Genomic DNA, 21,558 nt, shown 5'->3' with positions numbered 1-21,558 from the left:
TTAAGGTACTAGTGTTTCATTCTAATTTTTAAAAGAAGAACATTGCAGGGAATTAATTAGCATTTTTCATGCATAACCTTTTGCCCAACAGAAGACATTTTAATTGTTGAGATGGTAATTTTGGAAAGGAATTTAAGAAGCTGCTGTGTTTAGCTGATCCTTTTTTTTTAAGGGGGAAAAATATGATTATTACAGGGTGAAATATTATGTGTGAAAATTGCTCTTGAAACGTTGATCTTGCCGTTGAATGTTTCTTCAATTGTTATTGAATAAGATATTTTTTGAATATTTGAGATGGTGCAAATAAAAGTTACTTTTATTTAAAACAATAAAAATGTGTATTTTGTTATTCCCTGTATGACTATTTTCTGTATTGTTTGATTTCTTCTTTAAAAAAGAAAAAAACATGTGTATAGTAAAGAACATAATATTACTTCCCCATCCCCATCTATCTCGTTCTCTCTCTCCCTCTCCCTCTCCCTACATTCTTCATTTCCTCTCTCTATCTACTTATCTGCAAAGCATATATGTACAGTGATTGTAAAATGACTGAATACTGCAATATACAGGTTAAAAGGCTTTATAAGGACAATGAACAGCATGAAATGAGAAAGTATGCTCTTTTACTAAATCTATACAAGATCTGTTGATATCATTACCCACCCCACTAGATAATGGAGTAGTCTATATTACATGGACTTCTACATTAATACTTGCAGTGTGAAGATAAGTACATTTGTAAGTCTTATTAAAGAACTAAGAACAAAAATTTATTGTGAAATTATTCTTAAGGTGATTCCACGGAGTGAAAGAGCCATGAATGCATTATATCAATGCAATTTCAATTTGATTGCTTATAGATTTCTTTATCATGAAAATTTGCAATGTACTACTCAAAATATTGCATTTTAAAAACACTATCATGATTTATGTTTATTCTGTTAAGTGTCTTATTCTTTGATAGACAACTTCAATGAAATGCAAATTAAGAAGAGCTGTTTTTATCAGGTATCATACAGTATGCTATGTATTGTGACTGTATATATGCACATGTGATTAATAACCTTCAGCAACGGTAGTATGCCATCTTGAGGATACAAGACATAACAAATATCTTTGACAAAGCCTCCCATTTATCTGATGCAGCATATCAGAGTCAATTCCTTATCAAGAACAACTGTAAAGACACACAGACACTCTCAGATGCCTTGCTTTGTCTTGGAAATGCTGAACATGGGATCTTCTCATCTCCTGCTAGTGCACAGATCATCTTGGGCTTCATGTACTATCTCACATGGTATGTGAGAGTCTCATTCTCAATAGTAATGGTTACCACCAGGGATCGCATCTCCTTCGTGTCTTTCTTGCACGAGATTTTGCCAGAGAGGGTATCACCTGTAAATGGAAAAATTGAAAGAATTTTTAACAAATCAGATTCATAATAATGTACTGTAATGAAATTTTAGAAAGTGGTAACATTCACTTATTACCTATCAGTACACAAAATTGATGGCCTTGTCAGTTGTGGGGATGTTTGGGACATTCAACTACAATTGCTTCATATTTCATCTAATGGTACTTGTCACGTTTTTAATTCTTGCCAAACACAATCATACAGGTATGCTAACTTTTGCCCGATATGCACGTACATCCACTGAATGATGATAATGTAAACATGGGGTATGTATGATAACTTTAGATTGATTAAATGGAAGAAAATAAGACATTTTGATGATACACAGAGGTCAAGGATGCTCATCAAGTGTGATTTTAGTAAATTATAAAGTAATACAATCTACCCTTTTTAGACTTGACCTACCCTTCTTCAAGTGGAATGGCTTCCTCAAAGGAAAGATGGTCTGTTTCCAGTGAGTTTTAGGAGCTGAAGGACTAGTAGAGAACATCACCTGTGATTGAAGAGACACTCACAACTCAGGATCTGATACTTGAAGATGATCAACAAGGATATTACAACAAGATGGGCATGGCCAAACAAATATATCACTCAAAAGTGAATATAGGACTAAAATTTTGCCATTCATTTCCCCAAGTCTCAAAACTACATAACGATGAAATGCTTTGTGTTTAATTCCTTTGATTATTGTTGGGCAAATATAATTGAAAAGTTTGGTATTGAATATCAACGTAGACATGTAATTGTATGTCTTTCCTTATAAGAAAAGAGGCTGAATAGGCAAGAGAATGGCACGTCTAGTAATAATAATAATAATAATAATAATACTCAGTTTTTATATACTGAGATTCTGAAAGGTTCCATCAAGAATGTAATGTCTGCTGTCATTCTCCTTATTGGAAGATCATGTATCGCAAAATGATCTTATTAAAGCACCCTGACCTACTATAACAGCAACTTTCTAAAGAAAATAATGAAGCAGTTATAGAAATATGAAACTTACCGCCTTGTGACAATTCTTTTCAAAGATGACATCGAAGAATCCAACCAGACCCTGAAAAAATCAAACACATGAATTCAAATTTAAAGAACTGATTACAAAGTGGACAAAAACCACATTTTTTATAAATAGAATTCAGGGGTGATAGTGAGCACTAAAAAAAAAATAGGTTTTTTGTTTTCCCCTCAACCACGCCCCCCTTGAGTAAAAAAAAAAAAGAAAGAGGATTCGCGGGGGAAAAATGGCATCTAACAACATTCCTCCCTTTCGAGTAAGAAAATTGTGACAAAATTAGAAAAAAAATAGGGCAAAATAGGGAAGAATAAAGAAAATAAGAGGGAAATCGGGAAAATCAGGATAAAATAGGGAAGAAAAAAAAAAATTGGTAAAAAAAAAAAAAAATCAGGAAAACCGATTCAAATCGGTTTTTTATCAGGCCTGAGAATTGCTGAATTTGGATTTTTTTTTTTTTTTTTTTTAATTGAGAAGAAAAAAAAAAAATCAGGAAAAAATCGGGAAAAATAAAAAAAAATCAGGAAAACCGATTTAAATCCGTTTTTTATCAGGCCTGAGAATTGCACATAAAAAAATCCTAAATTATTTCAGGACCATACACTATGAATTTGTCTAAGAATAATATTGCTATCATAAATTGAGAGAGATATTCATTCACTTTGCATGGTACTCACTGTGCACAGCCCATCACAGAGTACTTCCATCTGAAAATCTGTAATGAAATCTAAATCCCGGACTTGAACTGTGGAAATATCCAAGCACTGAAAGAAAAATGTGAGAGGAGTTCTAATTATTGTAGTAATACTGAGTTGTGGTAATGTTGGGGAAAATCAATGAACTCTTTCATAAAACACACCCTTCAATTACTGAATACACATATCTTACAAAGCAATAGAATATGGATGAGATGATGGATCATACAACTAAGGATTAATCTTTCTACACCGAACCCTCATCATTTACAACAGGCTGTATAGCACATTTCTGACATGCAGACTACATTACATATCTTATTTCAATACAATCAATGACGTTATCATAAATAATGTAATAGTGGTTAAGATAGTAAATGTGTTTAACATCATGAACTCACTTTGATCATACATGGCTTTGTCATGACTGTGTCTGGATCAACATAGTCTACCGAACTCTCTTCCAAGACACAGGACTTCATGCATGACATCTTGAAGCCGTAGACGTCGTCCCAGAACGCAAGGCGTGAGCCGAAACCCTTCTGATCACTCACTGCTACCAGACTCAGTGTACACAGATCAGGGTACACTGTCAAAACATTTGAATTCAAGATCAACTATTCAATAAAAGACAACATTGGAGTAGCCTACTTAAATGTACCTAAGTTTTACATTAAATTGGTAAGTTAGATCCAAATAGTTTTTTGAATGTTGCCTTTCGAGAAATTACCTAAGACCAGGTTTATGCAAATAACATTGTGGTTTGATCATTATCACTTACTCACACCTGAATAGTGACATAATATTTATAATGAGAAGGGGATTGAAAAGTGGAATTTGTGACTCTTCAAAATTTCACTCCTTTGGAATCCCAAGGATACCAACACAGCAATATCTTGGTGATATAAATCATGAAAATAGGAGCGTTTCAGTGTAGATATAGAGAGGGCAATCCCACGATTATGCAAACTATAAATCATTCCCGAATCATTTCCCCATGTGGAAAGTGTATTGGAAATTAGTGCAGAGATGTCCCCAATCCAAAAATAATTGGTGCTGAAGGCTAACTTTCATAAACTGCAGAGACGAGGCTGGCAACACGAATATCATATACCTTCTTTACATAGACTTCAGAAAACTGTTTTTGGTGTGATTTATAGCTATTTATTTTCTTACCCATTCCTCCCTCCTTTAAGTGCTTGGACCTAGCGTAGAGGACTGTATCTAACATAGACTCAAAGAGAAGGAAATAACCCATCCACTCAGATATGATGACATCAACCTAATAAAGAGAACAATGAGGATAAAAAGGATAGTTAAGTTTAATACTGTTTCTTCAACAAACTATTGCAGAATAAAGAGCAAACCCACATTGAGAACAAGTTGTAACACAAAGTCAAGCAATGTCTAGTTAGTATTTAAAAAATTAACTGAGTGATGGGAAATTTATATTTCAAAGTTAAAATAAATTTTGGGTACATTTAATAGGTAAAACCGTAAAACAGCCACGTTTCCTTTTATAACCCTCATTTTCTTTTTACATGAAATAAAACAAATGACTCAAACACCATTTTCCACACACTACGATTTGTATATAAAAAACAAGCAAGATTGTTTTATATATAGGCATTTTGGGACAGGTACGAGGAAAATCTTCTGTCGAAAAAGTTCAAATTTATGACATCACTCCTCAGCACAGAAAGGAGCATTTTCTTTATCGATTTACCTTTTCCACGGGCAGAACCAAATCTTCTAACCTTCCTTTCTTGAGAGTAATGATACCATCCAAACCATTCTGCCTGCAATACAACAACACACACAACAAATTATTAAATGCAACTACAATGTATTTGATATCATTATAATCCTTGTACTTTACAGTTCATATTACCTCAATGTACCAATTGGTATAATGTTGGTTTTCTTTCTCCCACTTTTGATTTTTATGCAATTCTAATAGCAAATAATTTCTCAACAAACTGTGTGTGCCACTAAAATCAGAATTCCTTGATAATCTGAACTTTTGTTCAAATGAAAGTGTTAACAGGCACACTTCTTTGTCTTGCTAATAACATTCAATCCCACATTATTAACTGCCGGTGTATCAATAAAAGAATGAATTGTTCAGAACCACACCCATCAATATAATCTATGAAATGAAATGACTATAGATAACTTTTACATACCAGTACTTATCAGAAAATACTTTCTGAAAGAGGTCAGTTCTTGTTTTATTTATCTAAACTAAAATATAATATACTCACTAGCCACATGGCAAACTGACCTGACAATGTCCATGGCTTGGTAGACAATATCCGATTGATCAACAGCAATGACCTTCCTTGCACCAGCCTTAGCAGCAAACATAGATAGAATTCCAGTCCCACATCCAACATCTAATACCACCTGAAACCATAACATAACCATAAAACATTCGTAAATCAAAATACTCAAAATGTTTCATAATAATAATCATAATAGTGGGTTTTGTATACCGGTAGTGCTTATGTCTGTCAGACTCGGCGCTATTGGCAGGCAGTCTGCAATTATTACCCCCATCTTCGGCATGGCTACCATTACGGTGCTCTAGCATTTCAAGGAACTCATTCCTATCAGGTAGTGCTGTAGCCGAACCGCCGCACCAAATGGAAGTTCGCCGAACATGGCACTTCCGAACCGAACCGAACGCAAAGGCCTGGTTCGGATGTTCGGCAGAAAAATTAAATGTTTTCGCAAGCTAATAAACTTGTCATTTTGTATCTCATTTTCATGTCATGATTGCTCATTTTATATTTACTTTTTTCCCATATTCCGCCTTTGTGATTTATACCTATCCAGTGGTGGGCGTGACTTCACTGGCGCCATTTAAATCCCAAATCCTGACCATGCTACGTCGCGATTGCAAGCCATAAACAAGAATACATGTGCGTGATCAAAACAACTTCAGCTCAAACCCATTCAAAAAATTAATATTTTAATTGTAATTATATCGGACAAATTTAATGAAATAAATATATATTATAGTATGGTATTTATTTATTTAGGAAAAAAAAGGGATTTTATATTTTTCCTATTGAAAATAAAAACTTATAAAAAACAGTTATTGAGGAGCATGAGCCTCGCTATTCAAGATGGCAGCTTTCATGACTCTAACATTAGACAACAACCGTCTCGGAAAATCTTTAAAAAATATCATTTATTGACAAATTGAAAACATGATTCTTTTAAAATTGAAAATAAAACATGATTCAAGACGGAAATACGAGTGTAAGTAGTACTTTTCTTCAAATTTAATTACGTTTAAAGCAGTTTTTTAACGCGAAAGTCGTGCTGGTCGGAAACATCGTTTTTTATCAGAAGTCCTCCGTGCTGGTCGGGCCCGGCTGGCCGGCCCGCCCAGTACCGACCGCCGTGGCTATAACGCTGCTTGCTATTATATTACTATATTACCGAACCCCGAACTGAACCAAGTTCGGGTGAAAAATTGCCGAACTCTACCGAACCGAACCGAACACGAACATAGCGTCTGACTTACAGCACTACTATCAGGTACCCATTTACATACCCTGGGTCGAGTGAGGCAAATGTAGATTAATGTCTTGCCAAAGAATATTAGTGCCATGGTGGGATTTGAACCGCGGACCTTGTGATCCACAGTCCGATGTATTCACTCAACCACGACAACTCTACATTCCTTTTTCTTTTATCTTATCATTTCATATGAATGGCGATCAATCATAACTGCCATTATGATCATCATCATTACCAGTCTTAAAATTTGAGCGTGCTTGAAGTGGGTACTGTACGATCAAATTTGCCACATTGACACACGTCTAAAAAAAACTATGTACAGCTGACTGGAATGCTCCCTAGTCGAATGGAGAGTTTATTACACATTAATATGCACTGATCTGTACTGAAACCTGAACAGACACTTATATTAAGAACAGGTATAGCAAATTAAACCAAGCCGGTTTTAGCAAAAAAACTGGATAACCTCATGATGGCTACACTGCCCACAAGATCAATATGTATCTTTTGCTGGCCTTCTGACAACTTTTCGGCCAGTTCATGAGACATTTTCGGTCTCATGGGCTTTCAGTTTCATGGGCTGCCGGTCTTTTGGGACGTCCCACTCATAATCACCTTATCCTTGAAGATGTACTGATTATCATAGATGAAATCCATGTAAGCCTGTGTCCTGACTTTATCCTTGAGCATCTCTTCATGGATACCATAGTGCCCGTAGGAATCAAAGTAAGCCTCGTCCTCTTCTTCGGTCAATCTCTGCCCAACTGATGCATTCTGTTTCCCTTTGCTATTACTGCTGGGCGAATCTGCGGCTGATGCGATGAGACCATGTGCAAATTCTCTGCATATAATCATATAAACTATGATTTCATTTTAAATTTATACGGATTATAACAATACCATTCAGGAATTGAAACAATAAGTTAGCTGCATTTATACATTCTCCAGCAATACTCCTTAAAAGAAATTATTAATAATAGTAAACTTGTCATTATTCAACGAGTATGTATATATCCATCTCTGGTCAGATTTTAATGCTTGAGCTCTATAACCCTATTACTTTTAGGGGAAAGTGAGATATGGTGGATGTTCAGAACTTAATGAATTATTTTCTGCTTGCACTGAGATCTGAAAACCTTTTAGCAATGGTTTGCTTGAAATGTTTCAATACAAGTTAACTTTTATTCATATGGACACCCATTTTTCTAATAGCATATATAGTAGCTGTCAGTGGTGTATCCAGCACTGATAAACATGGGAGAGGGAGGGGGGGGGGGGGGGGAGAGAAGAGAAAAAGTGGCTATGATATATCAAATTACCTTGCTGATGTCATATCCTGCATAGCACGCTCCAAAGCTTCCTCAGTCAGCCCAAGTCGCTCTTCAAGGCAGCGGACTTTTCTCCTTAATTCTACCAGTTCCTTGGCAGGAATAGTGACTGTTTCATTGGATTCTGAGATGCCATCCTTTGAGGTAGCTCCCACATCTAACCTGTTACTCTGGTCTTCCAGATAGGACTCTATATCTGTTGTACAATAAAAACACGAGATGCCACATAATAGCACAAGATTACTACTGGTACATAGAGCATATATGTAAAACAAGATGAAATGAGGGACTCAGGATTCTATAACACATGCCCCTCTGGGAATCACTCCATGGTCGATGCCCTATACTAAGTGCAGTTCAAACTCCAACCCTGGACCAAACACTAAACCCAACCCTCACCCTAATTCTGACCCAAACTCAACACCTAAGACAACCCTTACCCTAAATATTCAGAGAAATAAAGCTCAGAGCAAATGCTCCTGGAGCAAAGGTCAGGGTCACCTACATCAAACAAAAGACATTTAATTTCGCAAAATTTCATAGATTTCAAGGGTATCCTGAGCATGTGTGAATTATATTTTGTCTTATACAATTATCTACGAGTGGTCACATGCAAGAAAGTTAAAAAAGCTCATTCTGGTTTTGTACTAGTAATGAAGCATGCTGTATACTCCATCCCTGGATAGCTTCAAGGAGTTGCTGAAATGCATGATCACTTCAAGGTGGAAGGTTCATTGTAATTATCATACCAAACTGAAGCATTGGATCTTCCATATCAACTGGTTTCATATAGCAGTCATCTGCCCACGGCACTTCTGGTTTGTGAACAGACTCCAGAATGGCTGCCCCAGTTGTTTTCTGTGAAGAAAGAAACATAATCCTGATATTATGACTAAAATCATATGTAGTGAAAAGACAAGTTCCAGGACAATGAGACCAGAATTTTCAAATATCATTATAGATGGTCCAAATTTTGTGTGTAGAAGGATGGTTCACTTTGTTATTTATTGTTAATTGTTATTTATCAAATTGATATACGTTTTTGTTTGTTTGCTTGCTTGCTTGTTTGTTTCCCCTTTCAAACAAGAAACATTAATAATCACAAGTCAATTGTATAGAAATGGTATCTTTCTGAGCAATATTAGTAGTTCACACAAAACAGATCATGCTATTTCAAAAAATTATTTACCAACATGTTTTAAGACACTTCAGGAAAGGATTTCAATGATTTAGATTATTATTTTTAAATCATCTGTGACCTTTCACACCAAAAAACATCACTGAAATACTTACAGTGGATCTGATGTAATTGATCAGTTTGATGAAACCTATGCAGTCAAGATCTGGAAAATAAGCAGAAAACACAAGACGATATCATATCCCATTGTGCAGTTTGATAATTACAATTGGTCAGGTGACAATGCATCTGTTCATAGCCAAAATACAATTAATTTATTTAAAGTATGAGTAATGCCTTTCTGTGCTTCAAACAGACGATATGATCAAATTCGGATTTTACATATTATCCCCACATGCAATATATTGAAAAGGTTATAAGTCATTTCACAATAAGAAATATTACAGGTTTTCTTCTTATTTTTTCCATATAAGAATGAGAATGACAGGCAAACTTGGGTACAGTGTGAAATAGTTTTTAATAGATTAAGAACTGGCATGGCTCTCTGGATATATATGACAAAATATTTGTAGAACCCTGCTTATGATTTCTTTCAAAAGGATAGACAAGTCTCTTTATTTGCATATTTAATTACCTGTATGCGTTGAAATCTGAACAAGATTGAAACTATGGCTTTCCCTACAGTGAGTCAAAACGGTACTAGGAGATGAGAAGATTTCTTCACAGAAAAAGCACTTCACTGGAGCAGATTCTTGGACGACATCTTCTTCATCTTCATCATCGTCCCACATATCATCTTCATCCTGTTCCTCCATCCGGTAGCCTTCTGAATCTACATTGTTCTCAACTTCTTCCATTCTTGTTTTCTAAATGAATTTACAAAGTTTGGAATACAATGATAAAGGAGACTTAGGAGAGACTGATCAGTTTATCATAATTCACTTCACTTTTACTTCACAGTGCACTCACACTCATCACAGATCCATATTCATTCAATGAAAATGACATGACACATATCACATGCATACAGAATCAAAAAGAAAAAAAGTTCTTAATTTTGAATTTTAAAATGATCAACAAAAAGGGTTTGACATTATGATCATCATAGCTTTAGAACGTGTAGTTCAACTTAAATTAAGTTAAAGTAGACTTACAGCCTTTTCACACACAGCTAAAATTCTATAAACATGACTAGTATAAACGTGTTTCGAACGTGTTTAAACTAATCACGAGCCTTTCACACACAGAAATTTTGTTGCGATCGTTAATAGTTTCGTGATTAACTACTGCTCGTAAAATGCGCAGTAGTGCCATTGCGCATTGAAGGTCATGTCATGTCAATCAAAGCGCACGCTCCATCCAGTTTAAACACGTTTAAACACGAATTTCCTTTCACACTCAAAATGTCAAGCTCTCTAGATACGAACTTCGTATCTGCAGCCTGCTTTTAGGGGCGTATGGATCGCGACTTCGTATCTATCCCAACATCGTATAAACGATATGTTCACACTGGGAAATTTTGTCTATAAACATGTTTAAAACTGTTGAGTGATTCTAATCATCTCTAGATACGATGAATTTTAGCTGTGTGTGAAAAGGCTGCTAGTCTTGACAAAAAATAAAATCTACATTTCTAATTCTAACTAACTTCTGAGATTGAGAAGTTCTGTCACTTATTCATGTTCACTAGTCTCTAGCACTCCACAGCTTAGATTAGAAGCTAATTAGTCTAAGATTAATAAGTTAAAATCTACTAGTGTAATGTGAATATGGTTAAAGAAGCAGATTAATTTATCTAATCAATATATAGTCAGTTAAAAATATAATATCACTAACTTTTCTCGGCCCTTTCTTTCCAAGCAGACAGCACACTGCACTTGACACTGTTGTACACAGACACAAATGTACACACACGTTGTACACAGCTGTTGCACGTGTTTTGGATAAAACCTTCTAATCTAGAGAGCTTATAAATTGAAAGAGGAATTAGTCTGTGCACTAAGCGTGCAACATAGGAGTAGTAACACTCGATTTAACTGGTATAGATCTACCCTTCTTCATGAGTAATCCTGATGATTTAGACAGGATCTCCATTCTTTGAATTTGATGTCAGTCATATATTAACAAAATATGTTAATATAATTTTGAGAAAGAATCTCAACTTTTCAAGTTTGTTTTTTTTTTAATTTGGTAATGCGTATACATCGTATGACGGAAATACTATAAGTTACATATCTCTGTAAACTAATTTCGTTTCCTAGTCTATACGGTATCCGCGAAAACAAGTTTTATTTGCAAGATGGCAGCGCCCATGGTGAGCAGTGTGGTGAGACCTGCCAGATCGGTTTTTGCAAATGTTTTGTGTTATTCAAGAATATTCAGTCAAACCGTTTTTTCCAGTACGAGAAAACTATGTGTCTCAGCAAAGAGAGTCACTTCAGATAAATCTGGTAGCAGAATTTTGTCGGAAAGTGCAACTACAACGTCTTCAGCTACAAGTACAAATGGTATGAACTAGTACTAACTGGCGCTGGCCCCACTCAGTTCCAGCAGTCGCAGAGCCTCGGCAGCGTCGGCGCCCGGCGTGTCGGTAGTGCAAGCAGCTGTAGTAGGGGCCGCTGGCGCGTTTCCGTTTTACACCCTGCCCTAGGCTTTTCGGCAAGAAATTACACGAAACATGCTGTATCCGAAGTCTAAGTTTGTTTATATCGACGTCAAGAATAGCGAAGCCAAAGCTTATGTACAATTTCAATTGGGGATGCGAGGGTCTTCTTGTTCAAGACGGTTTTCCCGATATATTATTGTTTTGTTATCGCTGGGCTAAATTTTGCGAGCTGATCACGCATCCTCACGCTCTTAGAGTATTGCGTATTAATGGATAAAAATAAATGATACGACTAGGAAGATCAACTAGTTAGTATAGAGAGTTAGCTAGCGCTACGTGACGTTTTCAGAGTTCTGGTGGTGTGCAGAGCGCCGAGGCAAGATGTGGACGACTAGACTCCGAATACCAGTCGGTTTGTAAAATTTTATTGGAGAAAAGCCTAGGGCAGGGTGTAAAACGGAAACGCGCGGGCCGCTGGCAAAGAAGGGAGCGCGCGCGGCCGCAGTCGGTCGTGCTCGAGATAGAGGTCTTTCCTCAGGCTCAGTCAGATTGAGATCTTGATCTTTATTCAATTCCATTCAATATAATCAATATTCGGCATTATCGTGATCCAAGTCCCCAGGGACTCGGATCCACAGACACTTTTTAATCTGAAAAACATGTCCTACCTTCCAAATTTGTTTCCACCAAAGCGCGCGTTTAATGGTACCTTTGAAGATGAAATATTACTTTCATTATAATTTTTTGTAATGATTATTATTGCTTTATTTAATCAAGCCAATTTATCTAACAGGCCTATTAGAAGTCCTTCACTGAATAAAGCAAACTATAATTCACATTTATTTAGTCAAGCACTGATTAGGCTGTATGATATTAAAGATGAAATACTATTTTCATTATAATTTTGTTTAAATTATATTATTGCTTTATTTAGTCAAGCCAATTTATCTAGTACACCTATTAAAAGTCATTCACTAAAGCAAACTATGATTCACATTTATATAGTCAAGCATTAATTAGGCTTAATGAATAAATATTATATTGATTGATTTCATCATGCCTTTAACGGTTATTGAAGACGAAATATTACTTTCATTATAATTTTTAAAAATTATATTATTGCTTTATTTAGTCAAGCCTGAGTTTAATATAGTAGACCTATTAGAAGTCCTTCACTAAATAAAGCAAACTATAATTCACATTTATTTAGTCAAGCATTAATTAAGCTATTAACGGCAATTGAAGACGAAATATAACTTTCATTATAATTTTATTTAGTCGAGCCAATTTATCTAGTAAAACACTATAAAACTGTCTATATATTCCTCGTGGTGCGAGTCCCCCCTCCGAAATTAATACGAGACGGCAATTAACCCGTTGATATTATCTACCCCTCCCTCATTTCCCTCCTCTTCAAGACCACACTGCCACTTTCAGACAGTTACCTAGAGATGTTAAATTAATATTCGCTGTTAAAGTTTATCAATAAATCAAAAGAATCTGACTAAAAAACACTATAAAACTGTCTATATATTCCTCGTGGTGTAAGTCCCCCTTACGTGTTAAGATCATCAAATTTCTCATAGAAGGGGACTTACACCACGACTAATATACTACTCGTGATCCGAGTCCCCCCTCCGAAATCACACGATACGGCAATTAACCCGTTGATATTATCTACCCCTCATTTCCCTCCTCTTCAAGACCACACTGCCACTTTCAGACAGTTACCTAGAGATGATAAATTAATATTCGCTGTTAAAGTTTATCAATTAATCAAAAGAATCTGACTAAAAAACACTATAAAACTGTCTATATATTCCTCGTGGTGTAAGTCCCCCTTACGTGTTAAGATCATCAAATTTCCCATAGAAGGGGACTTACACCACGACTAATATACTACTCGTGATCCGAGTCCCCCCTCTGAAATCACACGATACGGCAATTAACCCGTTGATATTATCTACCCCTCATTTCCCTCCTCTTTAAGACCACACTGCCACTTTCAGACAGTTACCTAAAGATGTTAGAGATGTTAAATTAATATTTGCTGTTATAGTTTATCAATAAATCAAAAGAATCTGACTAAAAAACACTATAAAACTGTCTATATATTCCTCGTGGTGTAAGTCCCCCTTACGTGTTAAAATCGTCAAATTTCCCATAGAAGGGGACTTACACCACGACTAATATACTACTCGTGATCCGAGTCCCCCTCTATGAGAAATGTGATGATCTTAACACGTGAGGGGGACTTACACCACGAGGAATATAAAGACAGTTTTATAGTGTTTTGAGTCATATTATTTGATCATATTAAAGTTGTCAAAAGAATATTCGCTGTTAAAGTTTATCAATAAATCAAAAGAATCTGACTAAAAAACACTATAAAACTGTCTATATATTCCTCGTGGTGTAAGTCCCCCTTACGTGTTAAGATCATCAAATTTCCCATAGAAGGGGACTTACACCACGACTAATATACTCCTCGTGATCCGAGTCCCCCTCTATGAGAAATGTGATGATCTTAACACGTGAGGGGGACTTACACCACGAGGAATATATAGACAGTTTTATAGTGTTTTTAGTCATTTTATTTATCATATTGAATGATAGAAAAGAGACTAAGAATACAGAATTTTATGTCGTTTGAAATAGTGTCCCAGCCAGTATTTTTTGCATCAATTCAAATATGTGTGGTGGAAAGAAATCCCCCATGTAGGAATGTTCTGTGTGAATTTCGCAACTTTTCGCGTCGTGGACAATAGATTTCTTTTGACAACCTCCCAACCGTGAATCCTTTAGAAAGATTGCTGGAAAAAATGATTTGGAAGAGAGGAGCCGACCCTACCCAAATCAGAGGCTAACGAACGAAAGAGACAGAAATTTCGGTATAGGCCTTGCCTAGCCCTATACAGAAACAGAATAGGAAATGACTAAATACAAAGAATTTTAACTTTTAAAATTTAATTTTTTAGCACTGAATAGGGGTCTAACTGATGTTTTTTTTTTCAACACTGTCCACATCCAGATTGAGACTTGAGTGCACTGATTTTGTTTTTGTTTTTTTGTTTTGCCAGGGGGGGGGGGGGTGGGGCCCATGGATCTGCACCTAGTTTGACACCATTAAAATCTTACAAGATCAAGAGCTAGTAAAGAGATGCCCAAATGGTGTCAAATTCCCAAATAGAACCCATGACCATGGGTATCTAAGTTGTCTGTCCTGACTGTCCATACCTTGAACTGTCTATCTGAATTCTCTAAGTAGGCCTACTTTTCCTATTAATGTGTGTTGATCTCATTTCATTTAAGTTACAAGGATCAAATTCACAATTATTAATTTAAAATAAAGGACACTCATAATCATAAATATACCCCAAAGAAACAAAATGATTTACAAACATGATATAATAATATTATAAATGTTATCTCTAGATTCTTGTATTATTTTCCAGACACTTCTAATAATCTGTCCGGTGCATTCAAGGATACAATGCATATGAGATCATCACAGGCTTCTCGGAGTCTCCTGGTTAGGCTAGCAAATGGTACAACAATTGAAAGTCTCCTGCAGTACTGCAATAGTCAGGGGAAGGTAGACAATTACTTCACTTATTTTCAAAAGGTAAGAGATCCTCTCTTTTGTTTCTGTGGGATTTTGTGAAGGGTCATAATGATATGTTATCTGGAATTTATTCAACCCTACACCTTTCTACCCCTCTTTCAGGGTAGAAAAAGAGAGATGTACTGTATTCATGAGCTACTTTTTGAGGAAATGAAATGATTTGGAAAAGTTGTTGCTGAAACCATTAGTGACTACAACTTGCATGCATGACTGAGCTGTTAAGCATTGACATAAAACTTCAGAAAGTAATACTTTAGCGTCTTCTTTAAGCCACAATTATTTTACCAGGTAGTACATTCAGACAAAGTTTATAATAAGTTTCCACAAATGGATTAATCATTGTCATTCATTATTCCTTTCAGGCGCACTATGTTGTTGTAGAATTCAGCCAAGCAGACACAATTAAGCAGATAACCTCAAAAGCCCATTCTACAGAGAGCAAGACAGGCAAACAGCGAGATGGCGCCCAGGTGGAATCTCGCTTTCTCAGCTTCTCAAGACCTTCAAAGCACAAGGATACCAATGTTCTGAAGCGGAAACCTGATGTTGTAATCTTAAATAAAGATTTGAGCAACCTGGAGCTGCTTCGATCACTGGCCAGTGCTCCGAATGTACGTAGAACAATTATTTTGTCTTTGTATAGATTTTGTACTTCATCTCCTTTTCTTTTCTACATGATAGTGTACCTGTTGTTTCAAAGATGCATGTCTTATATCTTCTGGTATCTCCCCCTCTCTCTCTCTCTCTATCTATGTATGTGTATATATATATATATATATATATATATATATATATATATCTTTCTCTTCCCCGTTCTCTTTTCTCTCTCTCTCTCTCGATCCTGTAAGTACCTTTTTCTCCCAGATATTTTCTCTTTCCCTGTTTTTCTCTATCACATTATCTTTCTTTCTTCAATAGTATAGGACAGTCTATTCCCAATGATTTATTTTGCCCCTCATGACTCCTTTTATACTTTTCCATATTGATTCATGGTGTGAGGATATATTTGCTCATTCTATTCATTTTGTTTGTTTGTTTTTGTTTAAATCTCTAAATTTGAGCAGGTGGATGCACAGATTGAGCTGCTGTTGCAAGAGCAGGAGCTGAGGGAGTCTGAGATCAGGCTTCGTTTCCTAGCCTGCTCTCTGATGGAGGAAGCATTCCAGAGCATCCTCCCTGATGCCACCCTTCACCCCTTTGGCTCTTCCATCAATGGATTCGGGAGGCGAAGTTGTGACGTGGATACGTACCTTGATAGAGGCACAGCACATGGTGTCATCCCTCTCAAACAGGTGAGTAATGTTGCGTTTGTGGTGAGAGAGCAGTGATTTTTCACGAGGTATAAAAACCAAGAAGGAAAATGTTGTCAACTTAGCCAAATGCTTTGATTGTGATTGTGCAGTGACAAAGAGGTGATAGATTTTCACTTGATGTTCATAATATTTAATCATAAGCTAACATTTGCCATATTATCTGCCCCAAGTTTGATTGAAGAAAAAAAACACATAGCTTTTGTAGTCCACATTGAGACAACATTCAGTATTTTATAGACCACATACTACCTTTTATTCAAGCAGCCTAAACAAGAGGTTGGGGGGGGGGGCACATTTCAGTATCAAAGAAAATCATTACAGACTTTGTTTTACTTATCTGCAAACATGTTTGCATGTCATGTACCCAATTGACAAACTTGTTTACCAATAGCCAGAGGCAGTGCAGGAGAAAAATTTCATTCAAATTGAAAAGATCATACTTCATTTTACTGCCCTGCATCGACGGAAATCTTTGTTTTTATTGTGTTTCTAATAGGGAAGAAATAAATACAAGCTTGGCTACGACAGGCAGTCTGCTAACAGCGAACGAGTGGCCACCCAGTCAACCCTCTTCACCCTAGCTGAGTTTTTAGAAAAGCATGTCCCACAATGCAGTTCTGTAAACAGAATACTCAATGCTAGGTGTCCATTGGTCAAATTCAGACATCAGGCTACAGGGCTGTCTTGTGACCTTACTGGTGATAACAGGTATTTGACAGATTTTAAGATTTTCAAAATTCTATATTGATTTCATCTTCATATGAACAGCCTTAGGTATTTTTTTTCTCCAAAATGGATTTCATATCTTTGTGACACACAAGGTTTTTTGTTTGTTTTTTGTTTTGTTTTTTGGAAAGGTTGATGTGAGTAGGTTAAAAGGATAACGTCTCAAATGCTGGTTTTCACAGGCAGGGAAATTTAAATAATATACATGTGTAATAATAACTGAGTAATATATACATGAATTAAACTGCTCTGATGTAGAGTGATATTTGTTTCGCTTTGAAACTACCTTTAGATCTATTCTCAAATATTTGATTGCATCGATAGCTTTCATCAGCAAGGATTGTTTATTTACATCCAGCACGATTACTAATCACTAAATTACTAACATAAAATTGTTTTTGTTTCTTTATTTAACAGGATAGCAATTAAAAGCTCAGAAATGCTGTACATATTTGGCCGCTTGGACCCTAGGGTGCGCCCTCTGGTGTTCATGGTGAGACACTGGGCACGGCTGAACGGGATCACAAACAATAATCCAGGATACTGGATCACCAACTACCCCCTCACACTGCTCGTAATATTCTTCTTGCAGACCAGGCCTGAGCCAGTGCTTCCAGCACTTAATAAGATTGCCATGTTTGGTGAGTTTTGCTGGTGCTACTGTAGAAATTACAGTGCAAATTGTCTATGGTGACCTCATGAAAGTTGTTTTATCTTGTTTTTCCATTATTATTTGGGAAAAATACAACATTGTACTTTCAATGGATTTTTTTTTAGATAGAAATATGGTAACTGGGCTTGCTTACTATCATTGAATATTTTCCAAATTTCTTTTCTATTCTTTCCTTTATATCCTAAAATGTTTATGCTTTGCATTGCATGCTATGATGGACTAGTATGTTGTATATATGTACTTTATATTTATTTTCGGTCATTTACCCAATGGTGTGTTTTTCAACATCGTCCCATGAACGTTGGTCAAAATGTGAAAACATGCCTACTTGCCGTAACTATTAGTAGTAGAGTAAAGATGATACGTAGAGTATACAAATTCAAATGCTACATGAAAATAAGTGCAAATCTGAGATACTAAAGAAACCTCTGGTAGGAGAGCCTAAACATCAGACAGATATACATGTATGTATGCAGCTCACCAATCAAGCCTTGCAACGCTTGCTAGTACACTAGAATGTTTATTGTCCTGTCTCTTCACAGCATGCTTGATAAATCCAGGACTATTTTTTGTAATCTTTCCATTATTTCTACCTTACTACAGAACCATCATCTGAAGGTATGGAGGAGGAGGAGAAGGACGTTGATCTTGTTTTTACTGACGAAGCTTGCATCAAGGTCTCCAGAAACAAAGAAACACCCAGTGAGTGTACATTGTGTTTATTTAACATTACCTTGCTCTTGGTGGGAATACATATATGATTGTATTGTCAGGGTATAGTTATGACACTTGTATGACCAGTGTTTCAAACAAGGGCAATGTGGTTATGGGGGCAGTATATTCTCTTACCTGCACCAAAACTGTATTCATCCACTGTATTATATTGTCAATATCACATATACTGTGATAATATTAAAATACTCTCTAGAAAAATTGAAGATGTACTAATATTTGATTGTATGAGGATGACAATTCACAAGTTTGGTTTCATAATTGGAATCTGATATACCTCAATAGTGTTTTGATAACTTTCCAATGTTCTTTATTATTACCCACAGCTGAGCTTTTACAAGAGTTCTTCCACTTCTGCATCACATTTGACTTCAAGAAACATGCACTCTCCATCCACCTTGGCTCTACATATCCCGTACCAAACAATGGCAAGATCTTCCCTATGTACATTGAGAACCCACTTGAACCTGATCTGAACTCCAGCAAGAACGTCAGCGGTGATCTGGTGGACAGGTTACGCAGGCTTTCACAAGAAGCTGTTAAGACTATGGAGAGGCTTGATTTCTATCAAGCGGACGCCAGCCGTGATGCCTTGCACTCGTGGGGGTTGGGCGCACTGTTGATGGGTTCCGTCCAGGGGAAGGGAAAGGTTCGTTCGGTGGCGATGGAGAAGAAGCTGGGAGCCATGTTTCGGTCGTTGAACCGCAGAGAGTTTTCAACATCTTGTAAGAGGACTTGCGGAGTAATGCATGATTGCAGGAACATTGTACACCATGTTAGTCCTTCAATCTCATGTTGGTCAACAACTTCATGTAAGGATTGTCCAGATGGTGCAGCTACTTTACCCTTAAACACAAGACTGTCATGATATTCAGAGGAAATATGTCATAGCATAATTAGGTAGTTCTTGTTTAACCAGTGGACTGGAACAGTGCCTCTCATTTCAGTGTTCAGTGATGCAACATGAAAGCATGTTCTGCAAGCAATAATGGCATTTACCTCAAAAAGTAAGATGCTGACAAGAACAATTATTATATGAATATACAATATTTCAAGCCCAGGCTACTGCCAACAGAAGTGCAAAATGTCTAAGATTGTCTGTTGCTGCTTTTTTAAGAATTCTTGTGGAGATGATATACATGTATGACCAGGCATCACAAAGCCACCGACGAGTTGCATGATGTGAGTTAAGTTAGAGCTCAATAAATTTGTATTTGGTTAGGATGGTCATATTTTGGTTTCTAGTATTTCCAGAATGGAAGTACCAAATCAATCTAAAAGTGGTATTTTGGGCATTGTATTGTACTAGATGTATGGTTGTCTGACCTCGAGTTTGTTGTAGTACTTATCAAGACTCTTTAATTCTAGCTACTGGTCTCATTTTGATTAAATTTAAAAGAGAGTAAGCTGCTGTACTTATACTTAGACAAAATAAAGAACACGATGAGCATAATTGGTACGTCAAGTTTAGAACAAATTGATAATCCCTTCATATAAATCTATATAGACTTCTAATCCTTTTTCCTTTTCACTTTGCACGATATACCGTGTGAGTCAGAGTGATTAAAGAGACTACACACTTTAAAGCCTTAAGGAACATTGCTTAATGTTAAAAAATCTCTTCTTTATAGAATCGGACCTAAAATTAAAAGAAAAGGATTACTGGCAAATTTGATGTGGTTCTGTGGCGCCTGGTATTTGCTTATGAATGTATCACCATGCAGGGTATATAATCAAGCAGGAATGACTTGTAGAGATTTGTGAGTCAAGAGATCCATGGTCAGTTTTCATACAAGGTGAAGATCTTGTGAAAATCTTAGTCATCTCACCATGTGTCTTTTCATTGTAACTTCTATCTATGTGACGTCTTTATATTGATGATGAAATGGCAGCTACATCCCGATTCCCCCAAATTATGTAAACGATTCAGGAATGCATCCCCAAATCACCAAATTGATGATATTGCAACAGGTCTATAGTATACATAATCATAACATACCAGTATGAAAAATATTCTTTGTAAAGGATATTTTCATTCTACCTAGATGTGCCCTTAGCCTTTCCTTTGTACAATATTCAAAGCTCAATAAGAATTGAAGATGGCTGTTTTCATGATAGAATGTATCCAAGAACAGCTCATAGTCATATTCAAGAAAGGGTGATATTTCTCTTAGTATAACTTTGGGTACAATTTTCTTGAGCTCAGACCATCCCATTAGCAGTACAACATAATCTATCTCATGTTTTGATTGAATTTGATATCATCCTTACTTTACTTGGTCCAACTTCTAACCTGATTTTAAATAAAACATCAAGCAAAATCATCACTAAATTACAATATTTTGTAGGCTGTAATGAAGAGAATAATTTTGGGTCATTAATGTCATAATGGATGCGAGGATTTCTTGATTGCAAGTGCCATTGCTAATAAAGTATTAATAATTTGTCATACGTTCATCAGATATTATTTTCGTTTATTTAGGCCTATCCACAAAAGGCCATGATTTCTTTGTATATTCATGAGTGTGAGCAGCAGCATGGAACAAATTTTCGGCAAGGAATGTGATTGAAGTAAGAAATATTTGTAAAAATAAATAATAGACATGACAAGGATAGGAAATAATAGGAGAGAGAGAGAAAACAGGGCTGGTCACATATGTTAGGCATCCTATTAAAGACCAGGTGAAAAGGTGTTTGTTACATAATAATGACAGGAGATAGAGAGGGAGAGGAAAGAGAAGGAGAAAAGGGCTAGTCACATATGTT

General features: G+C 36.1%; 2 protein-coding genes across 3 annotated transcripts; one reads left to right on the top strand and one right to left on the bottom strand.

The window, feature by feature from the left end:
- Positions 1–840: 840 nt before the first annotated feature.
- LOC588858 (protein arginine N-methyltransferase 3) lies at positions 841–11,082 on the bottom strand. Of its 2 annotated transcripts, none has more exons than XM_030972565.1 (14): positions 10,955–11,082; positions 9,753–9,984; positions 9,274–9,323; positions 8,730–8,838; positions 7,972–8,176; positions 7,268–7,493; positions 5,406–5,527; positions 4,848–4,920; positions 4,298–4,403; positions 3,523–3,710; positions 3,104–3,190; positions 2,418–2,468; positions 1,820–1,907; positions 841–1,395 (listed from the first exon to the last, which is right to left on the bottom strand). In XM_030972565.1, exons 2-14 carry the CDS (start codon positions 9,973–9,975, stop codon positions 1,286–1,288), a joined length of 1,638 nt encoding a protein of 545 aa, XP_030828425.1. In that variant the 5' UTR covers positions 9,976–9,984; positions 10,955–11,082; the 3' UTR covers positions 841–1,285. The 2 variants fall into 2 exon arrangements, with proteins under 2 accessions (XP_030828425.1, XP_030828424.1); XM_030972564.1 differs by having other exon boundaries at positions 9,753–10,003; positions 10,955–11,078.
- A 317-nt stretch (positions 11,083–11,399) lies between these two features.
- Positions 11,400–21,241, top strand: LOC587818 (poly(A) RNA polymerase, mitochondrial). The gene is made up of 8 exons (XM_787526.4): positions 11,400–11,625; positions 15,179–15,348; positions 15,711–15,959; positions 16,413–16,640; positions 17,158–17,369; positions 17,805–18,028; positions 18,664–18,762; positions 19,119–21,241. Exons 1-8 carry the CDS (start codon positions 11,418–11,420, stop codon positions 19,658–19,660), a joined length of 1,932 nt encoding a protein of 643 aa, XP_792619.4. The 5' UTR covers positions 11,400–11,417; the 3' UTR covers positions 19,661–21,241.
- Positions 21,242–21,558: the final 317 nt, after the last annotated feature.

This window comes from Strongylocentrotus purpuratus, unplaced genomic scaffold (genome assembly GCF_000002235.5).
Source record: "Strongylocentrotus purpuratus isolate Spur 01 unplaced genomic scaffold, Spur_5.0 spur5_scaffold_6, whole genome shotgun sequence".
NCBI classification, from domain to species: Eukaryota; Metazoa; Echinodermata; class Echinoidea; order Camarodonta; family Strongylocentrotidae; genus Strongylocentrotus; species Strongylocentrotus purpuratus.
This window is presented reverse-complemented; position numbering and strand designations above follow the sequence as displayed.